Raw genomic sequence first — 26,652 nt, 5'->3', positions numbered from 1 at the left:
ACCACTGCCCACTGCGGGATGGAATGCCGTTTTATGACGTTCCAGGCACGTGATGCGTTAAGGAAAGTATACATGGCGTTTCACAGTTCACATTACACACTTTTATAAGTTGTAGAGGGGACTCAAGTTTTATATACACAACTGGACATTAAAACTGCTACACCAAGAAGAAATGCAGATGATAAACTGTTATTCATTGGACAAATATATTACACTAGAACTGACATGTGATTACATTTTCACACAATTTGGGTGCATAGACCCTGAGAAATCAGTACCCACAAAAACCACCTCTGGCCATAATAACGGCCTTGATACTCCTGGGCATTGAGTCAAACAGAGCTTGCATGGCGTGTAGATGTACAGCTGCCCATGCAGCTTCAGCACGATACCACAGTTCATCAAGAGTAGTGACTGGCGTATTGTGACAAACCAATTGCTCGGCCACCATTGTCTAGACGTTTTCAGTTGGTGAGAAATCTGGAGAATGTGCTGGCCAGGTGAGCAGTCGAACATTTGCTGTATCCAGAGAGACCCGTACAGGACCTACAACATGCGGCCGTGCATTATCCTGCTGAAATGTAGGGTTTCGCAGGGATCGAATGAAGGGTGGAGCCACTTCCAATGTGGGTTCACTACGATGTCGCCAAACACACATCCGACCATCATGTTGCTGTAAACAGAACCTGGATTCATCCGAAAATATGACGTGAAGACAATCGTGCACCTAGGTTCGTCGTTGAGTACACCATCGCAGGCGCTCCTGTTGTGATGCAGCGTCAAGGGTAACCGCAGCCATGGTCTCCGAGCTGATAGTCCGTGCTGCGGCAAACGTCGTCGAACTATTCGTGCAGATGGTTGTTGTCTTGCAAACGACCCCATCTGTTGATTCGGGGATCGAGATGTGGCTGCACGATCCGTTACAGCCATGCGGATAAGATGGCTGTCATCTCGACTGATACTGATACGAGGCCGCTGGGATCGAGGACGGGGTTCCGTATAAGTCTTCTGAACCCACCGATTCCATATTCTATTAACAGACATTGGATCTCGACCATCGAGAGCAGCAATGTCGCGATACGATAAACCGCAATCTCGATAGGCAACAATCCGACCTTTATTAAAGTCGGAAACGTGATGGTATGCATTTCTCCTCCTTACACGAGGCATCACAACAACGTTTCACCAGGCAACGCCGGCCAACTGCTGTTTGTCTATGAGAAATCGGTTGGAAACTTTCCTCATGTCAGCACGTAGTAGGTGTCGCCACGGTGCCAACCTTGTGTGAATGCTCTATTTGCATATCGCGGCATCTTCTTCCTGTCGGTTAAATGTCGCGTCTGTTGCACGTCATCTTCATTGTGTAGCAATTTTAATGGCCAGTAGTGTAGACACCCATGTCCGAAATTTGTTCGTTTTCCATTTTACAAGGAAAACAAGTGCTACTCAATAGCGTGCATGGTGTTTCTTATGTTTTGTATTTTTTGTAACATGTCTGAAGGTGGATGTAATCCCAAAAGGCGTAAAATGTTCTAATAAAAGAGTCAATTGAACATCTCATGAATTTAATGCCATTGTACAGCATTGGTTGCTAGTTATTAAAATAAAAATGATCGCAGGCCTCAGACGGGATTTTATGTCCTGTATATCATATTAGAAGGAAACGCTTCATCAAGTTAAGGAGAACCCATCGAGGAGCACTCCTGCATGTGACTTGTATGTGTCTGACTCATCTGGCTGGCGTGCTATATATCAGCAGCAACTCCACCCATATCACCCTCAGAAGGTCCAAACCGTGCTCCAGGCGGATTTTGTGCCATGTGTCAATTTCTGTATGTGGTTTTAACATCGTTGTGCGGATTTTCCTCGGTTCCCAAAGAGAATATTGTCCACCGACGAAGCGCGTTTCAGCAGGGAAGCCATTCTGAACGCTCGAAATAGCCACATTTGCGATCAAGAAAACCCCAAGTTACTTGCACACGAAACCTTAAAGCGTTGTGCACACGAAGATTTCAGCACGCCTTCGGCATCAATGTCTGGGCAGGTATCCGCGATGGTCCTGTAATTTGTCCGTATGTCCTTCCTCCCCACCTAATGGATGCCAGGTACTTGATATTTCTGCAACAAGAGCTGGCGCGCTTTTGGAAGATGTACCATTGGACATTCGGTACAAATTGAGGTTCCAGGACGATGGTGCAGCAGTACGTTTTGCAGTTCGCGTCCGCAACCACCTGAATGTTGTCTAAGGACGCAGGTGGCTCAGTCGAGGTGGATCACATGTTTTTCCATCAAAATCCCCTGATCTAACCCCTTGGGCCTCTTCCTTGTGGGTTCACACGAAGAGTCCACTTTACGAGACCCCTGTCCAGTCGGAGGAAGTTCCGACTGCACGGATCATGCCTGCCGCTGAAGTGATCGACCATACACCGTGCATTTTGGACGGAGTTTATGCGAGTTTAACTGCGCAGATACACTGTGTGCACATATCTTGGTGGTCGTCATATCGAATAGCTGTAGTAATATCAAAGTAAACAGGAGTGTAATCTCTACATCCTGTTTTCCTTGTATCATGCAAACGAAACATTTCCCTACATGGGTTCCTTTGTTGTTGTTGTGGTCTTCAGTCTTGAGACTGGTTTGATGCAGCTCTCCATGCTACTCCATCCTGTGCAAGCTTCTTCATCTCCCAATACGTACTGCAGCCTACATCCTTCTGAACCTGCTTAGTGTATTCATCTCTTGGTCTCCCTCTACGATTTTTACCCTCCACGCTGCCCTCCAATACTAAATTGGTGTTCTGTTGATGCCTCAGAACGTGTCCTACCAATCGATCCCTTCTTCTAGTCAAGTTGTGCCACAAACTCCTCTTCTCCCCAATTCTGTTCAGTACCTCCTCATTAGTTATCTAATCTACCCATCTAATCATGAGCATTCTCCTGTAACACCACATTTCAAAAGCTTCTGTTCTCTTCTTGTCCAAACTATTTATCGTCCATGTTTTACTTCCATATATGACTACACTCCATACAAATACTTTCAGAAACGACTTCCTGACACTTAAATCTATACTCGACGTTAACAAATTCCTCTTCTTCAGAAACACTTTCCTTGTCATTGCCAGTCTACATTTTATATCCTCTCTACTTCAACCATCATCAGTTATTTTGCTCCCCAAATAGCAAAACTCCTTTACTACTTTAAGTGTCTCATTTCCTAATCTAATTCCCTCAGCATCACCTGAGTTAATTGGACTACATACCATTGTCCTCGTTTTGCTTTTGTTGATGTTCATCTTATATCCTCCTTTCAAGACACTGTCCATTCCGTTCAACTGCTCTTCCAAGTCCTTTGCTGCCTCTGACAGAATTACAATGTCATCGGCGAACCTTAAAGTTTTTATTTCTTCTCCATGAATTTTAATACCTTCTACGAATTTTTCTTTTGTTTCCTTTACTGCTTGCTCAGTATACAGATTGAGTAACATCGGGGAGAGGCTGCATCCCTGTCTCACTCCCTTCCCAACCACTGCTTCCGTTTCATGTCCCTCGACTCTTATAACTGCCATCTGGTTTCTGTACAAATTGTAAATAGTCTTTCGCTCCCTGTATTTTACCCCTGCCGCCTTCAGAATTTGAAGGAGAGTATTCTAGTCAACATTGTCAAAAGCTTTCTCTAAGTCTGCAAATGCTAGAAACGTAGGTTTGCCTTTTCTTAATCTAGCTTCTAAGATAAGCCGTAGGGTCAGTATCGCCTTTCCTTTGTAAAACCTCTAAAAGTAAGTAACATGAACTGTGTACGCCCTGTACAAGTGGAGCAAAGACGAATAGGGAATCATTCTACAACAATATGGGCCAGTAATGGGGAAATCCACTGAGATAAGCAGCTTAGACGTAGGGCAGATTACGGCTCAGGTGTGGGAACGAGCATCTAGGAAACGGCGAAGCAGGTCGGCTGTTGGCATACTGCTGTAGTAAGTATTTTTTTTTAAATATTTTGTTCACCAAACAAGTAAGTAAGTATTTACATTAAATGCTTGACGGATAGTGAAACCCCATGTATGCGAGAAGGTGGAGGTTGGAGGCTGGTCCGTTCTGTAAAATATGAGAGGCGGCGATCCTTGGAAGATGTGACGACAGAGTTCAGTGCTGGTGTAGGCACAGCGCACATCACTGAACGTGCTGCTCCGCAGAAAACGACCCAAAGGAATCGGCAATTAAGATTGCAATGGGCAAGCTGTCACCGTGATTGGATGGTGGAACAAAGGAAAAATCGCCTGATGGGATGAATCACGTTTCTTGTTACACGAGATTCATGGTTATGATCGATGCGCCATCATTCAGGCGAACAGCTGCTGTAAACATGCGTTGCACCACAGACACTGGCCGTTGCAAGCAGTATTATGCCATGCTGGACGTTCACTTGGGGTTCCACGGACCTTGTGGCAGTAACTGAAGACATCATAACAGCTGAGGTCTACGTGAACATTACTGCGAACCACCTGCATCGCCAGCAGGATAAATCTCCGCGTCACAAGGCCAGAATCGGGCAACAGTGGTTTAAGAAGCATCGTAATGAGTTCTGTTGATGTCTGATCACCAGATTTGCTGATCTGATACCGATGAAACTCATCTGGGACGCTATCATGTGCCAGCTGTACGCCCACGAACTATTGGCCCGTAATTTTCGGGAATTGCGTGACTTTGGTCGTACACATCTCGTTTTACATACCTCCAGAAACGTACCAACGACTTTCCTATCCCATGCCACAAGGAGTCGCTTCTGTATTGCGTTCCAAAGGAGGACTCACACACAGGCGGTGATAATGTTTTGGTTCATCGATGTAGATGGTCCTCTTCCGAAAATTCTAGTCTATGGCTTAGTGTTGTTGGAATCGAAATATGAAATTAAAAATAATATTCAGAAGTAAGAAGGAAAAGCATTAGGGATTAAGTTTCTCGATCAGCTGTTGAAATTAGTCAGAGTTTGATAAGACCAATAGCGTAAAATTTTGTTGCTCAAGAGCCAATATGGACATAGTGATGTGACACGTCAGGCCGAATGGTGGGGTGAGGGAGGAGGAGGAACTGAGTGGCCACGAAGCTATGCTTACTGATAGAAACTTGCCACTTACACGTTTAGTATCTACATGTTATAAGTTATCACACCAAATATTTTTAAGTGAAAAGGGGATGATACATAGTAACTACATGCATTTTTCTGAACGCTTAAGTAGTGGCCTATTTTCCGTTCCTAAATCGGTAATGTGAACAGTGCCCTGCAGTAGGTTTCTTGGTTGGTTATTCTGATTTCTAGGCATATTTTCTTGGCGTCTTCGAGCCCTAGCATCTAAAAGAATACCAAACGACTCAGTATTAAGCCAAATATTGCAGTACAGAGACAGTTTTAAATAATAAAACTTTTTAAATCCAAAAGTGTAACAGAGGGATAGAATGGCAGATGATAGCTTTCTATTGAAAAGTGTTTAATTAGAAGTCAGTTTCATCTGTTGTATTATGAGAGTTTATTGGGAATAACTAACTCTTATTGGGTTAAACATCCTGGGCACTTTTGGCGAGTAGTGTGGCCACTTATCCCGGCCAGACTACATTTTGTCATTAGTGATCCAGAGATGAAACTTATCAGACTAAGAGAAATAACAATTTGTAGGCGGGTACACTGAAGATCGATGGATAAGTAAGGTAAGAAAAACAATATAAATGATCTACCTCTTAAATCAGACGACTCAAAAAAATTCTCAAAAATAGCAGACAACATTGCTCTGTCAGTCTCACTGACAACACTGGCTATGAGTAGATGAGTATTGCCGATGCTGCCCCTGGCCTGAGGGTACAGGCAACGTCCGTGTACTACTGCCTCTCCCCCCCCCCCCCCCCCCAAAAAAAAAATCTCTTCTGGCAAGTCCAGGCTACTTTATTCAGTAAATTTAACCAAATATAATGATTAAAAAATCAGAACATATGTGTATATTAACTGATCTCTCATGCATGAAAAAAGTTAGATTTGAGAATAAAGGTATAATTTTTTTTAAAAATTCCAGTAAGATATAAGGTTTTTAAATCCTAATACTATTGTTTCCTTAAAGCAATAACAAATAACATCTGGGAAAAATTTAAATTTATTTTTGTTGAAAGAAATAATAAACCAAAAGAGAACAAGGTTAAATGTGACATTTGGAAAGTTTACTTTAAACCACCTATAATTATAGAACATTTGAGAAATATGGAAAATATCCTTGGTATTAATGTATTTAAAGGAATTTATAGAGATGAAGACTACAAAAGGAGTAATGATAGCTATGAAGAAAATGATACAGAAATATGGAAAAAAATAGGAAACTAAAATCCTCTCTTCCTCATGACTGTAAAAAAGTAGCTGATTATCAACATGAAGACTATACTTTACCAATAAATAATTTACCAAAAATATTAAAAAATTATATTAAAGCTTCTGTGCTACATACTACAAATATTTCTCACTCAATAACAAAGAAAATCTAAGTGTAGAAATTTAGAAAAAAGAGAATACAAGAAAAGACGGATAAATTCATTACATCATTATAACGAATTTCAAATAAATAAGAAAATCTTTTGACTTTACTTTCAGCTAACCTGTCTCCGCTACTTTGGAAAGCAATTATATTTTATGTATTTTAGTAACAGTTCTGCACTTCTAATTCTGCCGACTTTTACACAAAGCTTATAAAAATTTTGTATATATATCCTAGCTGAAAATAAAATTTGTTCTATGAATGCTAGTTAAAATTACAGATTTAATGCATTGTACCAAAGATACAGACAGAAAACAATTTTTAGTGAAATATGTGAATCATTTAATTTACGAGGAGTACTTTCTAAATTTAGTTCTGTGAAATATGTTGTTAAAGTGAAGGTACCTCAATTTACATATGTTTTTGGGTGGGGTCCACCTTCAACAAAACACAATTTAGTTTTTTGTCCTAGACATGTCTCACTGCAATTGCAGCATCATCAGTAGTTTTTTTGTTATTATTGCTGTTAAACACGATGAATTTAGTTTACTGTTTAAATATATATAAATATTCATTTCTAAATCATAATGACAGACTTTTTAAAAAACACATAAAATTGTGTATTCGTACCTTCTTATCACATTGTGTGGTTTTCCTGCTGCATTACGTTTTTGCAGTGTCTATTTTTCTTTAGTGTTTGTCACCTGCAACAATATACAACTCAATGTAGGCTAAATATTTACCCAAAAATTACGATTTCTAAACTTTAGTGTCTATGTCTGAAATTAGTAATTTGTGTGTGTGTATGTGGGGGTTGGGGGGGGGGGTTTCTATAGATTGGTATTATCTAATAATTATAAAAATAATCAAATAATCGAATCTAAAATCTAATAATAATAAAAATAGAAATCAAGTAAAACACACATTCCTCAAACGTCTGGTCAATATTATTGACATACAACTAAGCAGACAAGAAATATATTTTCTAGAAGAAGGCCCAAAATACAATGTCAACACACACATTACACCCAAGACGGTGGAGAATCTTATCACAGAAAGTCAATATATCATAAAACAACAGGAAATAAACTGTAATGCAAACTGCAGTGCAGGTCTGACAAGAGGGTTAGTTACAGTAGAAATAAGATACATAATAAAGGATGACAAGAACTTATTGACATGAACAAAAACTGAAGAAGAAAGAAAATGCAAAAAACTTTAAAAACAATGATGCACTCATTAAGAGGTCAGACATGGGCAGCACCATGATAATAATAAAACAGGATGAATACAAAGACAAAACCTTTAAATTACTGGAAGACAACAACATTACAAAGCTAACAAGCAACCCAACGCAAAGATAACTGAAAAACACACAAACACTTCTAAGAAATATCTCACACATATTCACAAAACAGAAAGCAAAATGGCTGAAACAAAAGAACCCGCAAACACCTATACTGAACAGCCTACTAAAGCTCCACAAGGATGGCATTCTGATGCCCCCCCTTGTCAATTTCAGAACTGCACCCACATATCACTTAGCCAGAGAAATGCACACATAATAATAGAAACATTGCATATACACAAATAACAGTAGTATACACAACATCGAAGAGCTGATACAAAAAATCAAGGATATCAATGCACCCACAACAACCACTCTGACATCATTTGACATCACATCCCTGTACACCACAGAAACCACCAACATCATCAAACAACAGTTAGAAAAACAGGCAGAAATTCCCAAATTCTACATAAAAGAAATATCTGGCATTCTAAAACTAATCATAGAGCAAAACTATTTCTCATTTGATAGTCAGTTCTACTCACAAGAAGACCGTCTTGCAATGGGGTCACCAGTCAGTGGACTTCTAGCCAATATTTTTCTTAACCATACTGGAAATAAAATATCTGAAACAATATTAGGATCCAAACAATACCTTATAATATATTGGTATCATTATATGGATGGCATCATATGCATTCACCTTGAAAACAGAAACAACAAAATGTTAAATTTCTTTGACATCGCAATATACAGACAAATCAACCAACACCAACTCTCCATATTCAGATAAGTAACCACCACCAGCATGGCCATTCACAAACATTCCAATCATCTGATTACACACAAACTAGCCAGTTTCCAATACATCCTACACAGACTGAACAAAACTCCACTCTGAAAGCAGCTATAACAATGAATTACGATCAGACAAATAGCTGTAGAGAATGGATATGACAAAAACACTATAGATAAACTGAACCACAAAATGAAAGCAAAATTAAAAAAGACACCCAACACACAAAAGCATTTTCAGTAACTAACAAACACAAGAACAAACAAACTAGCACACACGAACAAGAAACACCCAAAACAACAAACAAGTGGTTAACTCTCACCTACAACAACAAAGGAGCCCACAGAAAAGGTTACATACTCAAAAAACAAGGACTAAAAATAGCCTACAGGACAGACAACAAAACACAGAGGAAACTAAGGACAACAAACACAAGCACAGACAAACACAACACATCTGGTATTTACCAACTAACGTGTCAGCACTTCAAACCAGTTTATATAGGACAGACAAGCAGAAACATTAAACCGAACAAGGTGGCAGAATAGTTAGCACACTGGACTCGCATTCAGGAGGATGATGGTTCAGTCCCGCGACTGGCCATCCTGATTTAGGTTTTCCGAGATTTCCCTAAATCACTCCAGGCAAATGCCAGGATGGTACCTGCTGTTTGGTCTCTTCCCCCAAAAACATAACCCAGAAACTTTAATACCAGGTACACAGAAGAGCTTTAAAAAGTAACAGCTGTCTTCCACATTTGCTGAACACCTTATGAACAATAAACACAGCCCAATAGTCATCAACATTCATTTGCAAATTCTCAAATGCAGCTCCAGCCCCCTACAAAAACTAATAATTGAAGAAAATTGTCAAATACAAAAGGCTGTAGTTGAAGGAAAGCAAGTAATAAATGAATACACAGCTCCCTGCAAAGGAACTCTGTTTTCTACCCTCAAATACCAATACCAATACCAATACATGTAAACACATACACATAAAACTATATATATATAATAACAATGATAAAGCCTCAAACCTATTTTCTCCATATCTCTCTCTCTCTCTTTCCAACACACACACACACACACACACACACACACACACACACACACACACACACACACACACACACACACACACCTCTGAGAAATTCAAAACAACTACCAATGACATCTTCAACTGTTTCACTGTTCGCCATCTTGTTTTCACACCTTCCAATGTTCCACTGTCCACCATCTTGTTATTACAGCTGGCAAACAGTGACAGTGACAGTGACAGTGACACTTATAACTCAATACACTGAACTTGACAAAGGAGAAGATGACGAAAAAAGAAAATGTAAGTGAAATATAATGTAAATACAGACACACACACAATTAATTATTAATCTCAGACATAGCCATAACAGTTTAGAAATAATAATTTTTGCGTAAATATTTTGCCTACATTAAGTTGTATATCGTTGCAGGTGACAAACTCTAAAGAAAAACAGACACTGTAAAAAAGTAATACAGCAGGAAAACTACACCATGTGGTAAGAAGGTGTTGATACACAATTGTATGTGCTCTTCAAAAATCTGTAACTATGATTTTTGGAACTACTATTTATATGTATTTAAACAGTAAAGTAAATTTCTCATGTTTAACTGCCTTAATAATTAAAAGCCCACTGATGATGCTGTAACTGCAGTGCACTATATCTGGGACAAAAAAATTGTGTTTTGCTAAAGGAAGACCACACCCAAGTACATATGTTAATGTTAAAGGAAACACAGGCAAAAGAGCTTCAACCACAAGACTCGTATCAAAGTTATCTCTTCCTTTAGATTTGAATACATGAACGATGTAAAGGAGGTAAACAAGCTATTAATGTAGATATTCATGTAATAAAAGGTAATATACTAATCCAATTATTATTCCTTACAAGTAGATGTTAAAATTGATACACTTTTAAGAGAATTACCAGAAATATTACAAGAATTTCGTGAAGAACATTATTATTAACTAGATTTAGACATAACACAAGATTTTGCAGGAATTATTAATAAAGAACAAATGTGTGAATATTTAAGAAAAATTTTTAATTTCTGTATGCAAAGAGAATACAAAGAAGAATGTAATGCAATAGGTAACAACAATAATTCTGTGAGAAAAGGCTGTTTAACAAGAATAAAATTTAATTTCAGAGTAAAAATCTACAATAAATTTTTCTATTATCAATTCCAGGAGTTAATAACAACTTGGAAACTATATTATACATTTTTAAAATTGTCCAGACAGAAGATTAAAAGAAACATTTGATATTACATTAGCTACAGAAAATGGAGTTGAAGCAACTATTTATAATTATGTTAATCCAGAGTTCCAAAAAGAACAGGGATTCGAACCATTAACCGAATGTTTAGAATTAACAACAAATAACAGAAAAAATTTCTCTGAGCTCCGTTTTATTCTGTTGCAGTAGCTAAAATGTCGCAAAAATTAACATAATCATTACAGAAGAGTTGCTATCTTACATACAAAAATGTACTGAAGTTTTTATATACTTTATATAATTTCGGTGAGCTCCATTTTATTCTGTTGCAGTAGCTAAAATGTCGCAAAAATTAACAGAATCATTACAGAAGAGTTGCTATCTTACATACAAAAATGTACTGTAGTATTTATATTGGGGTGGCAAAAATATGAAAAAATTAACTGGAATATACCTAAAATTGGAACACATGACAAAGATGAAATAGAAAAAATAGTTAAATATATTTTATCTGCATTTAGTTTTAATCACTTACCTATTTATTGTGTATAAATCTTTGAAGAGAAGGAGTCTGTAATTTCTGTAAAGGAAACAAGCTTTATAAAAGATGGAGGCACATATTTTCTTAAACCCAATAGTTTGTTTTCTGTAATACCTATATAATAAACATCAAAGAACTGCAATTAATAAAACAACTAATATTACTCCATTTTTGCCTAGAAAAAGAATAAACATTACCAAAAAATGTCAACCATATCCTGTTACAGAAATTAAACAAGTTAATGTGACATAATTAGTACCTACTAAAAACGAGTATGATAATTAGGGAACTTAAGTACATAAAAAAGAAAACTGGAATGTTTGGATAATACACACTGTATAAAGTAAGAACATAAAAATATTTGAGAGAAGGAACAAAAAATAAGAGAAAAGGAAGAAGAAATAAAAAGATATTTTAAGAGGCAATGTATAGATTTAACAGAAAGTGGAGTATATAAAATTTATGCTTTTGTAGAAAATGAAAAAATGAGCAGACAAATATGTTTTGGGGCCACAAAATGGGAAAAAATTCTGCATATATTGGTGAAGGTCCCAATAAAAATAAATTTGTATACACAAAGAAAAACGGAAATGTTCTTAAAAGTGAAGGATTTATTTGCAATCCAGACAGTAGTCTTCGACACAAATAGAATTTTTTTATTATCCTAAAGAAAAACCACATTCGGAAATAAGAACAGATGGTTTTTCTACTTATAATGCAAATTATTTCCCCAGAATAGTTTACTTAAAAGCGGTAACTATTTTTTCCAAAACAAAGAGAGTTTATTGTATAAAGAATAAGATCAAGAAAGGATGGAAAATATAAAAATGGAGCAAATACTAGGAAATATAAAAATAAAAAACTATAAAGGACTGGAAGATGTGCAAGAAATATTAGATCTAATGATTTCCCATATTGCCACTGAAAATTATCGTAGTAAAGACATATATATTTTTAAATTAGAAAATACACAGGATTGTTTCTTTTCCAATTATTGGCTTGAGGAAAATATTTGAATAAAAAAATTGATCTAAATTACAGCATTAAGATCAAACTAGATGGAATTAAAGTAGTACCAAATAAGCGCAAAGATATGCTTGCATTTGTTATTTATTTGTTATTTTCATATGCTTGAAATTTGTCTACTTCAACTGTTTCGAATTTTTCTAAAGTAACTATATTGTTCTCTTTTTAAAAAATGTAATATTAATTTGGGAAATTTTTTATGAAGTCCAGCAGAACTTTCTATATTTTTATGAGTATAATAGTCTCCAAAAACATAACAATGATAGATTAAATTTTCATCTTCTGTACAATATACTATGGTAAACATCATACCTTAAGTCAGAACAGAAACCAATCCCTTTATGTCGTTCGCATGGTTATATAAATACCTACATCTGTCTCCCAAGGTGCAATATCTTTAGGAACAATTAGTTTTTCAATTGAATCTAATTAAAATTATTATACTAAAAATTTGTAGGTATGGAAGAAGATTAAAATACTAAAATTTTAGATATATTTTAGAAGAATAAAATGCATTTCCAATATCCAAGAAAAAAATTAAATAGTTTACTAGTCGAACAATACGAAGTAGAGTGCTTAGACGTAATTTTACACACAAATGGTTGTGCAAACAGTACTGTTTATGGTAAAGCGAAAGATACAATCATATAATTAAAAGATTTGAATAAATAATAAAGAGAAATACCGAAAGAAGATCGTTAAGGCAGCTAACAATAGTTACTTGGAAGAAAATGATTGAAATTCTAGTGAGGAAAGCGAAATAGATAATGATGAATATTGTAAAGACGAACTTGGTGGAGAGAAAGCTGTACAAGACTATAAGGGCGGTAGAATTTTCAAAAGAAGGGTTTAATGTTTATGTGTTGCTAAGTGATAATTGTACACATATCATTTCCCATCACATCTTTATAATTTTTTCTATATTTTTTGTAACTGGGCGAATCAGATAGCAAAAATGGACAGCAAAAATAGGCACAAAAAAGGACGGCATTTTATAACATGGAAAGCATTTTATAACATTTGCATGCACTAGAATTTGGGGCATAAAAATGAACAGCAAAAAGAAAAAAAAGGATGTGGACACAAAAAATTGGCATCTCGGAAAGAAACGATGGGTAAACATTTTTTAATATTTTAACTTTTAGGAAGCATGTTTCTCAACGTTCACACTTCGTTTTTCCTTCCTTTACCCATCGTTTGCCATCGCTGTCTCCGAGAAGTCCGTTTTTCCAAGTCTTTCTTTTCTGTTCATTTTTTATATTCCAAATTCTAGTGCAGTCAAACTTTCTACCCATTTCTGCTATTTACTTTTTGAATCTATTTTTGCTGTCCATTTTTGCCATCCGACTCGTTCTGCCAACATGTGAAACCTTCAGCAATTGTGACGATGTTTCTTTCCCAAGTGAGATTCACTTGAAGAAATTTCTCTGTGGGAAATCTGACCCTGTGCAACACTCATGGTGTTCGGAATTACTACGTTTCGAATGAATCAATCTATGATCGGTATCATCCACGAGCTATACCAAATCTTCCTGTAGAATAAACATAAGAATAAAGTATAAGAGTTAAGAATCTATAAAAGACTGAAATATAAAAATACAAAAATTTAAAAAGATTAAAACACACAAATACCGTACAGACATATACTATGTAATAAAGGCATGACACTTGTTGTGAAATCCATTTGTAATTTTATGATTGTATTCCTTAACTTGATAAGAAACATAAATTAAAATAAAAACAATAATCGGGTTTCAATCACGTGACTAAAACAGTGAGAAACCATAATGGCACCCACTATGCTACTAGTTCAGCTGAGCTCATAGATAGCTAAAAGGCATCTAGCTTACACCAAAAACTTTGACGGTCATTTTCTCAGAAACGGTCGAGCATCTAGAGATAAGCTGAGACACATGTTCGCTTATCTTCGCTCCTGTTCCACTGACGAAAGTTTCTGGGAAATCGGGTTATGGCACTTGCTTTATCCTCGTCTAAGTCCACAACGTCGCACTCGGCACGAAGAGCAGCGACGCCTTGGCAGCAATTAAATCCTGAAGAGAATAGTTTTAGAAACATGAAGACTCATAGACTGGTTGATACGAAGACTAGGAAGCATCTTCTGTCCCACCTCGTAGCTGACTGGCAGCTGACTACAATGCCTCTAGCTGAAACCGAGGAATATTTCTAAGGGCTTGACCCGTACTTGAATTGCTGGTTTCTTCCATACACGTCTTAACAGAACCATGGCTGCAGCGCGAATTAGTCAGACCATCAGCGGCATGGCTGCTCCGCCTTTTTGCTTTGTCGGTGCCTTACACCCAAACCTTCAGATGCCAGACACTCAGATCGGCACCAAACATTGTATGTCGATAGATTAGCAACCAAAACTCCGATTTATTTCGTACTGTTTGCTGTCGTCCACCAGAATATGGGTGAACGGTAACTGAAAGTAACCCCAGAAGGACGGAGGACAGAAAAAGCGTATATGGTAATAATTTCTTTGTAGATCTCGCGCGGGTGAGTTGGTAGAGCGTGAGGTCCTGCTTTCAAACCCCACTGATGACAATTGTTGTTACTGTTTACGCGAGAAACCATAGTAGGGGAGAGCATTTTCCTGAAATGTAAAAGGACTCTTCGGAGTTTGTAGCGAAGTTCTTTTGGCAGTCTGCTTTCGCTTCGTTAACCGAAAGTGGCAAACGTATAGAGCACATTTGTATAGCCAGGTGTGGTGTTCTGTCGGGCATGTGTGACAGAAAAAACACCACTCATGATGGAGTAGTTGGTACTTTTGTAGTTTCACAGGATAAACATAAACCAATCGGAACTTTAGAATAAAGAGACAATTGCATCACACGTGCGGAAGTATTATTAGTAGCAAATAACACTTTTATGTATAAAACAGAAAGAAAGTCATCATCATTATGGTTTGAACCCATACCTTTGGTTCGACTATTTAACACTCTACCAACATCCTCACGGAAGCTGTACATGTTACTTATTGGCATTATGCTTTTCCTGTGCTCCGTAGTTCTCGTTTCACTTGTATTAATGTTTACGCCAGTTCTGCCGGACGACAGCACATATTACGAACTAAATCGGAGTTTTGGTTCATACTCCATTGACATACAACGTATGGTACCGATCTGAATTTCTGAGATATGGTGATTTGGGTGTTAGCGCCTCTGGTCGCATTGCTTGGCGATAGCGTGAAGTAACCATGACGGCAGTAGTAATCGCTGCATCAGGAGGCAGTCCTGATGTAACCTGCTCGGCTGGCCCGGCTTATCCTGTTTGTCTAGCCCTTTCACTAGCCGAGGAAAATGTCACCATTTTCCTCAGTTGCGCCAAGTGAATTAGGGTATTTGCAGAAAAACAGTAACATACCTACAAGAGCTTGCCGGTCATAGTTTCCTTTCTCGAGTTCTTGCCTAACTGTTACACATCGGCCACAAATTTTAGAATGCAAATAAAAGTCAGTTCCGATTCTAAGACCACATGTATTTCTTTCTAGATTGCTGATTTTCGGAAAACAATGAGACGAATTGTTTCAAAATCAGTGAAAAATACGGTGACGATTTGTAGAATTTGGCTGTCAGTCTGTCGCTTCCTTTCCATGTCGAAGTAAATCTTACCTTCAGACAATTTTTCCTGTCATCATGACCGTGGCAGCATTGGTCTCCTTGTCTTACTGCAGGTGCTTCTGTCGAAACTTGCAATAGAGATTTACTGGAACTGGTGGGGCGACTACACACAAGAATCAGTTAGAAGAACTTTAATTTGATCTAGCTATATTCTTCAACACGAGTAAGAGTTGAGGCAGCCTTTCCATTGCGAGAGCCAATAATCCACAATACCTGGATGTCTGTAGAAAACTGTTTGGAGAAAGAAAACCTTGGCACACCATGGAAGCTTTAGAGCAATAAAAGTATTGAACAGATGCAAAATCATGTCTTATTTCAGCCTATTGCGCATTAGTGGAAGTTCCCAAGTCATCGATTGGACGGGATTTCATTTTAGGTGCCACCACAAAAAGAAGTAACAAATCGATAGACAGGAAGATTGTGCGGGCCATCATCACCGAATCGTGAAATGAGGTGTCCCAAGAAAGTTTGTCGAATCACTTCAAACAAGGAGGTTCTCGTCGTGTCAGCTCTGAGAACCACATTTCACGCATGCTAACCCAATGCCTTTCCATATGTGGAAAGAAGTCCAATAATCCCTACCTTGGAGACACCACACACTGTTGTTTTTGAGATGTGATGTTTTTGACATCTGCGAGTGGTGTTAAATTGATTGCGAATTGTATAACTGACATGGGGCTCGGATACGAGCCCAGTATTTACCCAGTTGGATGAAAGAAACCACTTAAAAGTCCCATCCAGTCTAGCCGGAACACTGACCCTCGTTTTCAATCCACCAAACGGATTGCACCTGGGGCCGGTGCACCTCTCCGTACCAGAAGGGGCGCTCTGACATGCACGGCTGTTCGGGCGGGTCATGCTGCAGCCTGTACTAGATTAATTAATTCTTGAAGTATGCGTAATTTGTAAAATGAAATAACCGAAGCCAATGCAGACACCTCTCGAACAAACTGGATGAAGCTGGCTTCAGACTCGTCACTGCTGATGATAAAGAAAATTGAAAGAAATTACGCAAGCACTCCTTAAGCAAAAACTGATGTTAACACTGTGGCGTCCGGCGACACCAGAGTGGTGTCGTGCGCAAAGTAGCGGCCAACGGCCGGCGACACCACAGTGGTGTCGTGCGCAAAGTAGCGGCCAACGGCCGGCGACACTACAGTGGTGTCGTGCGCAAAGTAGTGGCCAACGGCCGGCGACACCACAGTGGTGTCGTGCGCAAAGTAGCGCGCAGTGTACGGCGACAGCACTTTAGTATCTTTTCATTCTGTTGGTGTTTTGTTTAGGTAACAATAGGTTACGTTAACAAGTTTTTTGTTTTTATAAGTACTTGTGCACTTTCATCATAGCAGACGAAAGAGACGATACGATTATTTACGACGAATGCGCGGACATCTCGTCTGATGTTCTGGAGGTCTTGGCCGATTGGGAAGAAGACATTGGATATCAAAATAATGAAAGTGAAGCAGAATCGTCGGAAGATAGTGAAATACCTCCAGCAAGAATTCGGCGAACGCTACGGTTGCCAACTGATTTGGGAGAATCGGACGGAGAAGACAGACTATGATTTACTGAGGACCAATAATAAATTTGAACGATCTCCGGGTCCACACATATTTCCCAAAGAGCGTCGTAGCTATCGTAGAGTTATATATTGGGAACGATCTATTTGAATATATTAGCAACGAAACCAACAAGTATTAGTCATAATAGCAATAGATGGAAACTGGATTTAAAAAAATGCTAAATGTGTCGACGTTACGGGATCTGAACTTAGAAAATGGTTTGGACTTGCTACCCTTATGGGAATTGTAAAAAAAGCAAGGCTCGATAATTACTGGTGATAGAATCCGTTGATAGACATACTGATATTTCGCAAAACGATGTCCCGCAACCGATTCAGACAAATTTTATCATTTTTACATTTTTCCGACAGCAACAATAAACCGGATAACGCCGACCGACTTTTCAAAGTGCAAATCTTAATTGATTAATTTTCCAAAAAGTTTAAAGAAACGTTTAATATAACTCAAAACATCTCAACTGATGAAGGAATGATACCGTGACGTGGACAGTTAAATTTTAAAGTTTACAATCCGTCGAAAATTACGTAATATGGCATACTCATTCGGTTGGTGTGTGATTTGTGTACGTGATACATTTCCTCATTCAAGATATATTCCGGCGCTGGACAACTTTTAGCAAAAACAGTGATGGAACTATTGACAACTTCTTATGGAAAGTGGCATCATCTCTACATGGATAATTACTATACAGTGTAGAACTTGCAAAGAAGTTACTTGAAAAAAAAAAATTCGAGTCTGTGGAACGATACGGCAAAATAGAGAATTTCCGGAAAAATTAAAGCTCGCAAAAGTCAATGTGTTTGAAGCTTGTCATCAGCGAAAAGGTGACAAGCGGCTGGCGACAAGCCGAGTAATCCGAATTACCGCTGCCGGCGTCAAGCGAATAAATTTGTACCAGAAGTGCAGACAGCAAAATGTCAATACAGGGTGTTACAAAAAGGTACGGCCAAACTTTCAGGAAACATTCCTCACACACAAATTAAGAAAAGACGTTATGCGGACATGTGCCCGGAAACGCTTAATTTCCATGTTAGAGCTCATTTCAGTTGCGTCAGTATGTACTGTACTTCCTCGATTCACCGCCAGTTGGCCAAACTGAAGGAAGGTAATATTGACTTCGGTGCTTGTGTTGACATGCGACTCATTGCTCTACAGTACTAGCATCAAGCACATCAGTACGTAGCATAAACAGATTAGTGTTCATCACGAACGTGGTTTTGCAGTCAGTGCAATGTTTACAAATGCGGAGTTGGCAGATGCCCATTTGATTTATGGATTAGCACGGGGCAATAGCCGTGGAGCCGTACGTTTGTATCGAGACAGATTTCCAGAACGAAAGTGTCCCGACAGGAAGACGTTCGAAGCAATCGATCGGCGTCGAGCCTATGACTCGCGACTGGTGAAGACCTAGAACGGCGAGGACACCTGCAATGGACGAGGCAATTCTTCGTGCAGTTGACAATAACCCTAATGTCAGCGTCAGAGAAGTTGCTGCTGCACAAGGTAACGTTGACCACGTCACTGTATGGAGACTGCTACGGGAGAACCAGTTGTTTCCGAACCATGTACAGCGCGTGCAGCACTACCAGCAGCTGATTGGCCTCCACCGGTACACTTCTGCGAATGGTTCATCCAACAATGTGTCAATCCTCATTTGAGTGCAAATGTTATCTTTACGGATGAGGCTTCATTCCAACGTGATCAAATTGTAAATTTTCACAATCAACATGTGTGGGTTGACAAGAATTCGCACGCAATTGTGCAATCACGTCATCAACACAGATTTTCTGTGAACGTTTGGGCTGGCATTGTTGGTGATGTCTTGATTGGGCCCCATGTTCGTCCACCTACGGTCAATGGAGCACGTTATCATGATTTCTTACGGGATACTCTACCTATGCTGCTAGAACATTTGCCTTTACAAGTACGACACAACATGTTGTTCATGCACGATGGAGCTCCTGCACATTTCAGTCGAAATGTTCGTACGCTTCTCAACAACAGATTCGGTGACCGATGGATTGGTAGAGGCCGACCAATTCCATGGCCTCCATGCTCTCCTGACCTCAACCCTCTTGACTTCCATTTATGAGGGCATTTGAAAGCTCTAGTCTACGCAACCCCGGTACCAAATCTAGAGAATTTTCGTGCTCGTATTGTGGGCGGCTGTGATACAATACGCCATTATCCAGGGCTGCAGCAGCGCATCAGGGATTCAATGTGACGGAAGGTGGATGCATGTATCCTGGCTAACGGAGGACATTTTGAACATTTCCTGTAACAAAGTGTTTGAAGTCACGCTGGTACCTTCTGTTGCTGTGTGTTTCCGTTCCACGATTAATGTGATTTGAAGAGAAGTAATAAAATGAGCTCTAACATGGAAAGTAAACGTTTCCGGACACATGTCCACATGACATAATTTCTCTCTTTGTGTGTGAGGAATGTTTCCTGAAAGTTTGGCGATACCTTTTTGTAACACCGTGTATGATATGGCGCCTGGAGAAGAATAACGCGAACCGTTTGTGAACTACTGCAGAGCGTGTTCATTGTTTGTGTACCACTCGTCGCCTCACTGTCAAAGATTCCAGACCCTGCCATTGTCGTAATTGAGGAAGTAAACCTCGCTGACTAGCGAGCAGCAGAGAGCGAATAGCTGGGTGCCCGCAGGTGGAGAGCCTGGTGGTGGAGAACGCGGGCGGCTTCCATTCGCCGGAGGATGGCGCCGCGTCCGTCAAGGTGCTGCTGACCAGGGTGCTGACTGGCTGTCAGCAGGTGCCGCTGCTCTTCACCACGGATCTCGTACGCTATACGGTCCTTGTCCTCTTCATAGAAGGCTGCGCCCTCCTCAGGTAAATCAAACACTGCTGTTCTCATACTCCTGCGATGTGGACAGACGTACTGTAGAAATTCATCTGCAAAACGGTTGCGACAGATTCAGAGACTCTCAGCTCTTTAACCTTCATGCGCTCGCGCCATAAATAGTCACGCTAGCGACAGCGTGGGCGGTCGGCCGACCGCTCGAGTCTTTTCATCAATCTCTTGAAGTTTTCCGTTTTTAAAGGTCATATTTCCATAAAATGTCGACATAGGATATCTCACACAATACTGCAAACACATTTGCAATCAAAATTATTTATTTAACAATAAAATATACAATGGAATACAAAAAGGAATCCAAATACCCAAATGAATTATAAGAACTTGTTTTAATTGTAATGTTTTGGGACTGTATAATGTAGAATTATTCACTGTCTTAACTCGTCACAAGAAACGCTAATTTTGTTTTGAAAAAAGAATTTTTGATTGAAAACGTCACAATCATTTCTGTCAGATGAAAAATGCTAATCAGCCTGTATCCATTTCATTTTCGTTTCGAGATGACAACAATTGTTGCACGTAACTGTCGTGGTTGAATGTCGTAGACAGACGTTTCTTCCACATTCACCGCATTCTCGCTTTGTTTGTATATTCTTTTTTGAGCCACACAAATAACACATTCCTCTCCTTGTAAGGGTTGATACAGCTGGATAAACTACGTCACTCTCTCTGTAATTTTCCAAAAATACTAACAAATCTTTTGGTAAATGCTTAAATTTAGCTCTTTCTTTCAGGTTTTCGCTCATCAGTTCCAAAGATAACGCATGCAAGAATTGTCTTCTCGATTTTTGTTTCATATTACCTGTATTGAATTGAAAAATGTCACACAATTGTGTGAATGTCACACAATTCCGTCTTGGTGTTGCGTTTATTTCCGTCAGCGTATTTAAAATATTTGTTCATTTGTATTCAGACACTTGAAGCTGTTTTACACGTGGGAGCTCTATCCTCTAAAGGGTATGGGTGTTACTGGTATCGTTCTGATTTTTATATTTACGTTACATCTGTTTAACCTTCACGCGCTCTCGCAGGCTGTGAAGTGTTCGCCTTTTTCCCATTTCGCGCCATACTTACTCTACAAAGGTAACGAGGCGGCGGGAGGGACATGTATTCTCTAGTTGCACCTTTTTTCGACAGACGCTGCTCAAAGTTCGTCAAAGTCGCACCTCTCTGCCTCTTAGGACAAGTTCAAATAGGTCCGAACACGTTCGGCGGTCAGTTTACCGCCTTGCGAGCGCGTACGGCACTTACAAACACGGTCAGTTACCGCCTCAACCGTAGGTGGACTTGATACTGTAGACCTCACGTGCTCCATAATTTCGACGTCAAGAAGAACACAAAGGTGGGCTGCATATATATTTTTCCGCTTACTTGACTTGGCAGGAATAAATTCGTTACGCATTTTTCAGTTGGTTCATATGGCTCTGAGCACTATGGGACTTAACTTCTGAGGTCATCAGTCGCCTAGAACTAATTAAACCCAACTAACGTAAGGACATCACACACATCCGTGCCCGAGGCAGGATTCGAACCAGCGGCCGTAGCGGTCACGCGGTTCCAGACTGTAGCGCCTAGAACGGCTCGGCCACCCTGGCCGGCTTATATCAACAGCGCGGAGCAATGGGTAATCATTTGCATGAGAATAGAGATGACGTAGCCATGCACACTGCCGAGACACAATAGGTCCGCCGTTTCAGTATCGCTACGAATCAGTAGCGGCTACCAGGGTCTGTCACTCACTGTGTTACTGCTGTATTTCTTTTAAAAGCCAACAAATGTGTGAAATAAAGTGACACTCCGAAGCGACTCAAAGCACAGTTAGGTGATGCTAAATGTAGCACATACGTTATTTTTGACTGTTAGCCTACTTTCCAATCGGTGAAATCTATACCATTTTTCGTTATAAATATTCCAATCTACCCGTATTACATGTGCGCTGTTTCTCAAGTCGTCCCCCTATCCTCTGACTATTTTTGTCGAACAATGTCTGTTCCTTGGCAATTGTTCAGCATTGAAGGAAAAAAAAAAGGCTCCCCTCTTGTACTGTGTGACGGTACGTGACATAAATGGACGTTTGGAGAAAGGGAAAAGAAGTATTTCTTTACGAGATGTGTGAACCATACATTATCTAAAGACTAAGTACGTCTGTGCGATGTATAACAAAGAGTAAAGATTGGAAATTAGTATTATAAAAACACAAACATCGATGTAATTAACGAAACACAGTTTTTTGTTTAATCTCGGCGTAACATGTTGTTGTTGTGGTCTTCAGTCCTGAGACTGGTTTGATGCAGCTCTCCATGCTACTCTATCCTCTGCAAGCTTCTTCATCTCCCAGTACCTACTGCAACCTACATCCTTCTGAATCTGCTTAGTGTACTCATCTCTCGGTCTCCCTCTACGATTTTTACCCTCCACACTGCCCTCCAATGCTAAATTTGTGATCCCTTGATGCCTCAAAACATGTCCTACCAACCGATCCCTTCTTCTAGTCAAGTTGTGCCACAAACTTCTCTTCTCCCCAATCCTATTCAATACCTCCTCATTAGTTACGTGATCTATCCACCCTATCTTCAGTATTCTTCTGTAGCACCACATTTCGAAAGCTTCTATTCTCTTCTTGTCCAAACTAGTTATCGTCCATGTTTCACTTCCATACATGGCTACACTCCAAACAAATATTTTCAGAAATGACTTCCTGACACTTAAATCTATATTCGATGTTAACAAATTTCTCTTCTTCAGAAACGCTTTCCTTGCCATTGCCAGTCTACATTTTATATCCTCTCTACTTCGACCATCATCAGTTATTTTACTTCCTAAATAGCAAAACTCCTTTACTACTTTAAGTGTCTCATTTCCTAATCTAATTCCCTCAGCATCACCCGATTTAATTGGACTACATTCCATTATCCTCGTTTTGCTTTTGTTGATGTTCATCTTATATCCTCCTTTCAAGACACTGTCCATTCCGTTCAACTGCTCTTCCAAGTCCTTTGCCGTCTCTGACAGAATTACAATGTCATCGGCGAACCTCAAAGTTTTTACTTCGTCTCCATGAATTTTAATACCTACTCCAAATTTTTCTTTTGTTTCCTTTACTGCTTGCTCAATATACAGATTGAATAACATCGGGGAGAGGCTACAACCCTGTCTCACTCCTTTCCCAACCACTGCTTCCCTTTCATGCCCCTCGACTCTTATGACTGCCATCTGGTTTCTGTACAAATTGTAAATAGCCTTTCGCTCCCTGTATTTTATCCCTGCCACCTTCAGAATTTGAAAGAGAGTATTCCAGTCAACATTGTCAAAAGCTTTCTCTAAGTCTACAAATGCTAGAAACGTAGGTTTGCCTTTTCTTAATCTTTCTTCTAAGATAAGTCGTAAGGTCAGTATTGCCTCACGTGTTCCAACATTTCGACGGAATCCAAACTGATCCTCCCCAAGGTCCGCATCTACCAGTTTTTCCATTCGTCTGTAAAGAATTCGCGTTAGTATTTTGCAGCTGTGACTTATTAAACTGATAGTTCGGTAATTTTCACATCTGTCAGCACCTGCTTTCTTTGGGATTGGAATTATTATATTCTTCTTGAAGTCTGAGGGTATTTCGCCTGTCTCATACATCTTGCTCACCAGCTGATAGAGTTTTGTCATGACTGGCTCTCCCAAGGCCGTCAGTAGTTCTAATGTAATGTTGTCTACTCCGGGGGCCTTGTTCCGACTCAGGTCTTTCAGTGCTCTGTCAAACTCTTCACGCAGTATCGTATCACCCATTTCGTCTTCATCTACATCCTCTTCCATTTCCATAATATTTTCCTCAATTACATCACCCTTGTATAAACCTTCTATATACTCCTTCCACCTTTCTGCCTTCCCTTCTTTGCTTAGAACTGGGTTGCCATCTGAGCTCTTGATATTCATACACGTGGTTCTCTTCTCTCCAAAGGTCTCTTTAATTTTCCTGTAGGCAGTATCTATCTTACCCCTAGTGAGATAAGCCTCTATATCCTTACATTTATCCTCTAGCCATCCCTGTTTAGCCATTTTGCACTTCCTCTCGATCTCATTTTTGAGACGTTTGCATTCCTTTTTGCCTGCTTCATTTACTGCATTTTTATATTTTCTCCTTTCATCAATTAAATTCAATATTTCTTCTGTTACCCAAGGATTTCTAGCAGCCCTCGTCTTTTTACCTACTTTATCCTCTGCTGCCTTCACTACTTCATCCCTCAGAGCTACCCATTCTTCTTCTACTGTATTTCTTTCCCCTATTCCTGTCAATTGTTCCCTTATGCTCTCCCTGAAACTCTGTACAACCTCTGGTTCTTTCAGTTTATCCAGGTCCCATCTCCTTAATTTCCCACATTTTTGCAGTTTCTTCAGTTTTAATCTACAGGTCATAACCAATAGATTGTGGTCAGAGTCTACATCTGCCCCTGGAAATGTCTTACAACTTAAAACCTGGTTCCTAAATCTCTGTCTTACCATTATATAATCTATCTGATACCTTTTAGTATCTCCAGGGTTCTTCCACGTATACAACCTTCTTTCATGATTCTTAAACAAAGTGTTACCTATGACTAAGTTGTGCTCTGTACAAAATTCTACTAGGCGGCTTCCTCTTTCATTTCTTAGCCCCAATCCATATTCACCTACTATGTTTCCTTCTCTCCCTTTTCCTACACTCGAATTCCAGTCACCCATTACTATTAAATTTTCGTCTCCCTTCACTATCTGAATAATTTCTTTTATTTCATCGTACATTTCTTCAATTTCTTCGTCATCTGCAGAGCTAGTTGGCATATAAACTTGTACTACTGTAGTAGGTGTGGGCTTCGTATCTATCTTGGTCACAATAATGCGTTCACTATGCTGTTTGTAGTAGCTTACCCGCATTCCTATTTTCCTATTCATTATTAAACCTACTCCTGCATTACCCCTATTTGATTTTGTGTTTGTAACCCTGTAATCACCTGACCAGAAGTCTTGTTCCTCCTGCCACCGAACTTCACTAATTCCCACTATATCTAACTTTAACCTATCCATTTCCCTTTTTAAAGTTTCTAACTTACCTGCCCGATTAAGGGATCTGACATTCCACGCTCCGATCCGTAGAACGCCAGTTTTCTTTCTCCTGATAACGACATCCTCCTGAGTAGTCCCCGCCCGGAGATCCGAATGGGGGACTATTTTACCTCCGGAATATTTTACCCAAGAGGATGCCATCATCATTTAATCATACAGTAAAGCTGCATGTCCTCGGGAAAAATTACGGCTGTAGTTTCCCCTTGCTTTCAGCCGTTCGCAGTACCAGCACAGCAACGCCGTTTTGGTTAATGTTGCAAGGCCAGATCAGTCAATCATCCAGACTGTTGCCCCTGCAACTACTGAAAAGGCTGCTGCCCCTCTTCAGGAACCACACGTTTGTCTGGCCTCTCAACAGATACCCCTCCGTTGTGGTTGCACCTACGGTATGGCCATCTGTATCGCTGAGGCACGCAAGCCTCCCCACCAACGGCAAGGTCCATGGTTCATGGAGGCCATGAATATAAAAGACAATGCTTTGACTGAACACGCTCCCCTGTTACTGTTTCTTCTAGCGGTAGGCCTCCATTATAGTGCTGTCTGATAATTAACGTAAGTTTTATCTGTATTTTTGAAAAATATAATAGAAATTGTCATTAGGAAGTGTGTGACTTAGTTGTCACCTCTCATGATCGCAACCATTAACTATAATTAACAAAAATTTTACAGAGCTTCTTAGTGCAAGGAGCTCATATCCCCTAGCAAGATTTAGTCGGCCACTACGCTGACTGTATTATTTAATTAAAATTTCGTGTCATAATATTAAATGTAAATGTGAGAGGTTTCTCTACCTTGATCTTACAATAGCCTCAGAGTTAACAGAGTAAAAATAGCTTTCGTTTATTAATATTTAGCATACTGAATGAGTGCAGTATGTTTCGAGTTTGTCCGCCTAACGGCAAATGAGATTCTCTCCAGTTTTTTCTTGCAAATAATGAACAAGAAATATTGAAAATATTTTCATTAAATAAGTTCCGCAATATCTCAGTTAATCTTTGTGTAGTTTGGAACACAAATAACCAGTAGCCCCTGAGACCTATATTAATAATT

At 39.3% G+C, this 26,652-nt stretch overlaps 1 protein-coding gene across 1 annotated transcript in view; it reads left to right on the top strand.

Moving 5' to 3' along the window:
• LOC126267657 (uncharacterized) overlaps positions 1-26,652 on the top strand; it is a 133,760-nt gene that overhangs the window by 41,536 nt on the left and 65,572 nt on the right. The window contains exon 7 of the mRNA XM_049972956.1: positions 20,308-20,489. Coding sequence (XP_049828913.1) covers positions 20,308-20,489 — 182 coding nt within the window. The remainder of the gene's footprint in view (positions 1-20,307; positions 20,490-26,652) is intronic.

The sequence above is a fragment of the Schistocerca gregaria genome, chromosome 4, assembly GCF_023897955.1.
Source record: "Schistocerca gregaria isolate iqSchGreg1 chromosome 4, iqSchGreg1.2, whole genome shotgun sequence".
NCBI lineage: Eukaryota > Metazoa > Arthropoda > Insecta > Orthoptera > Acrididae > Schistocerca > Schistocerca gregaria.
The sequence above is the reverse complement of the archived record's forward strand: the minus strand, read 5'-3'. Positions and strand labels throughout refer to the sequence as shown.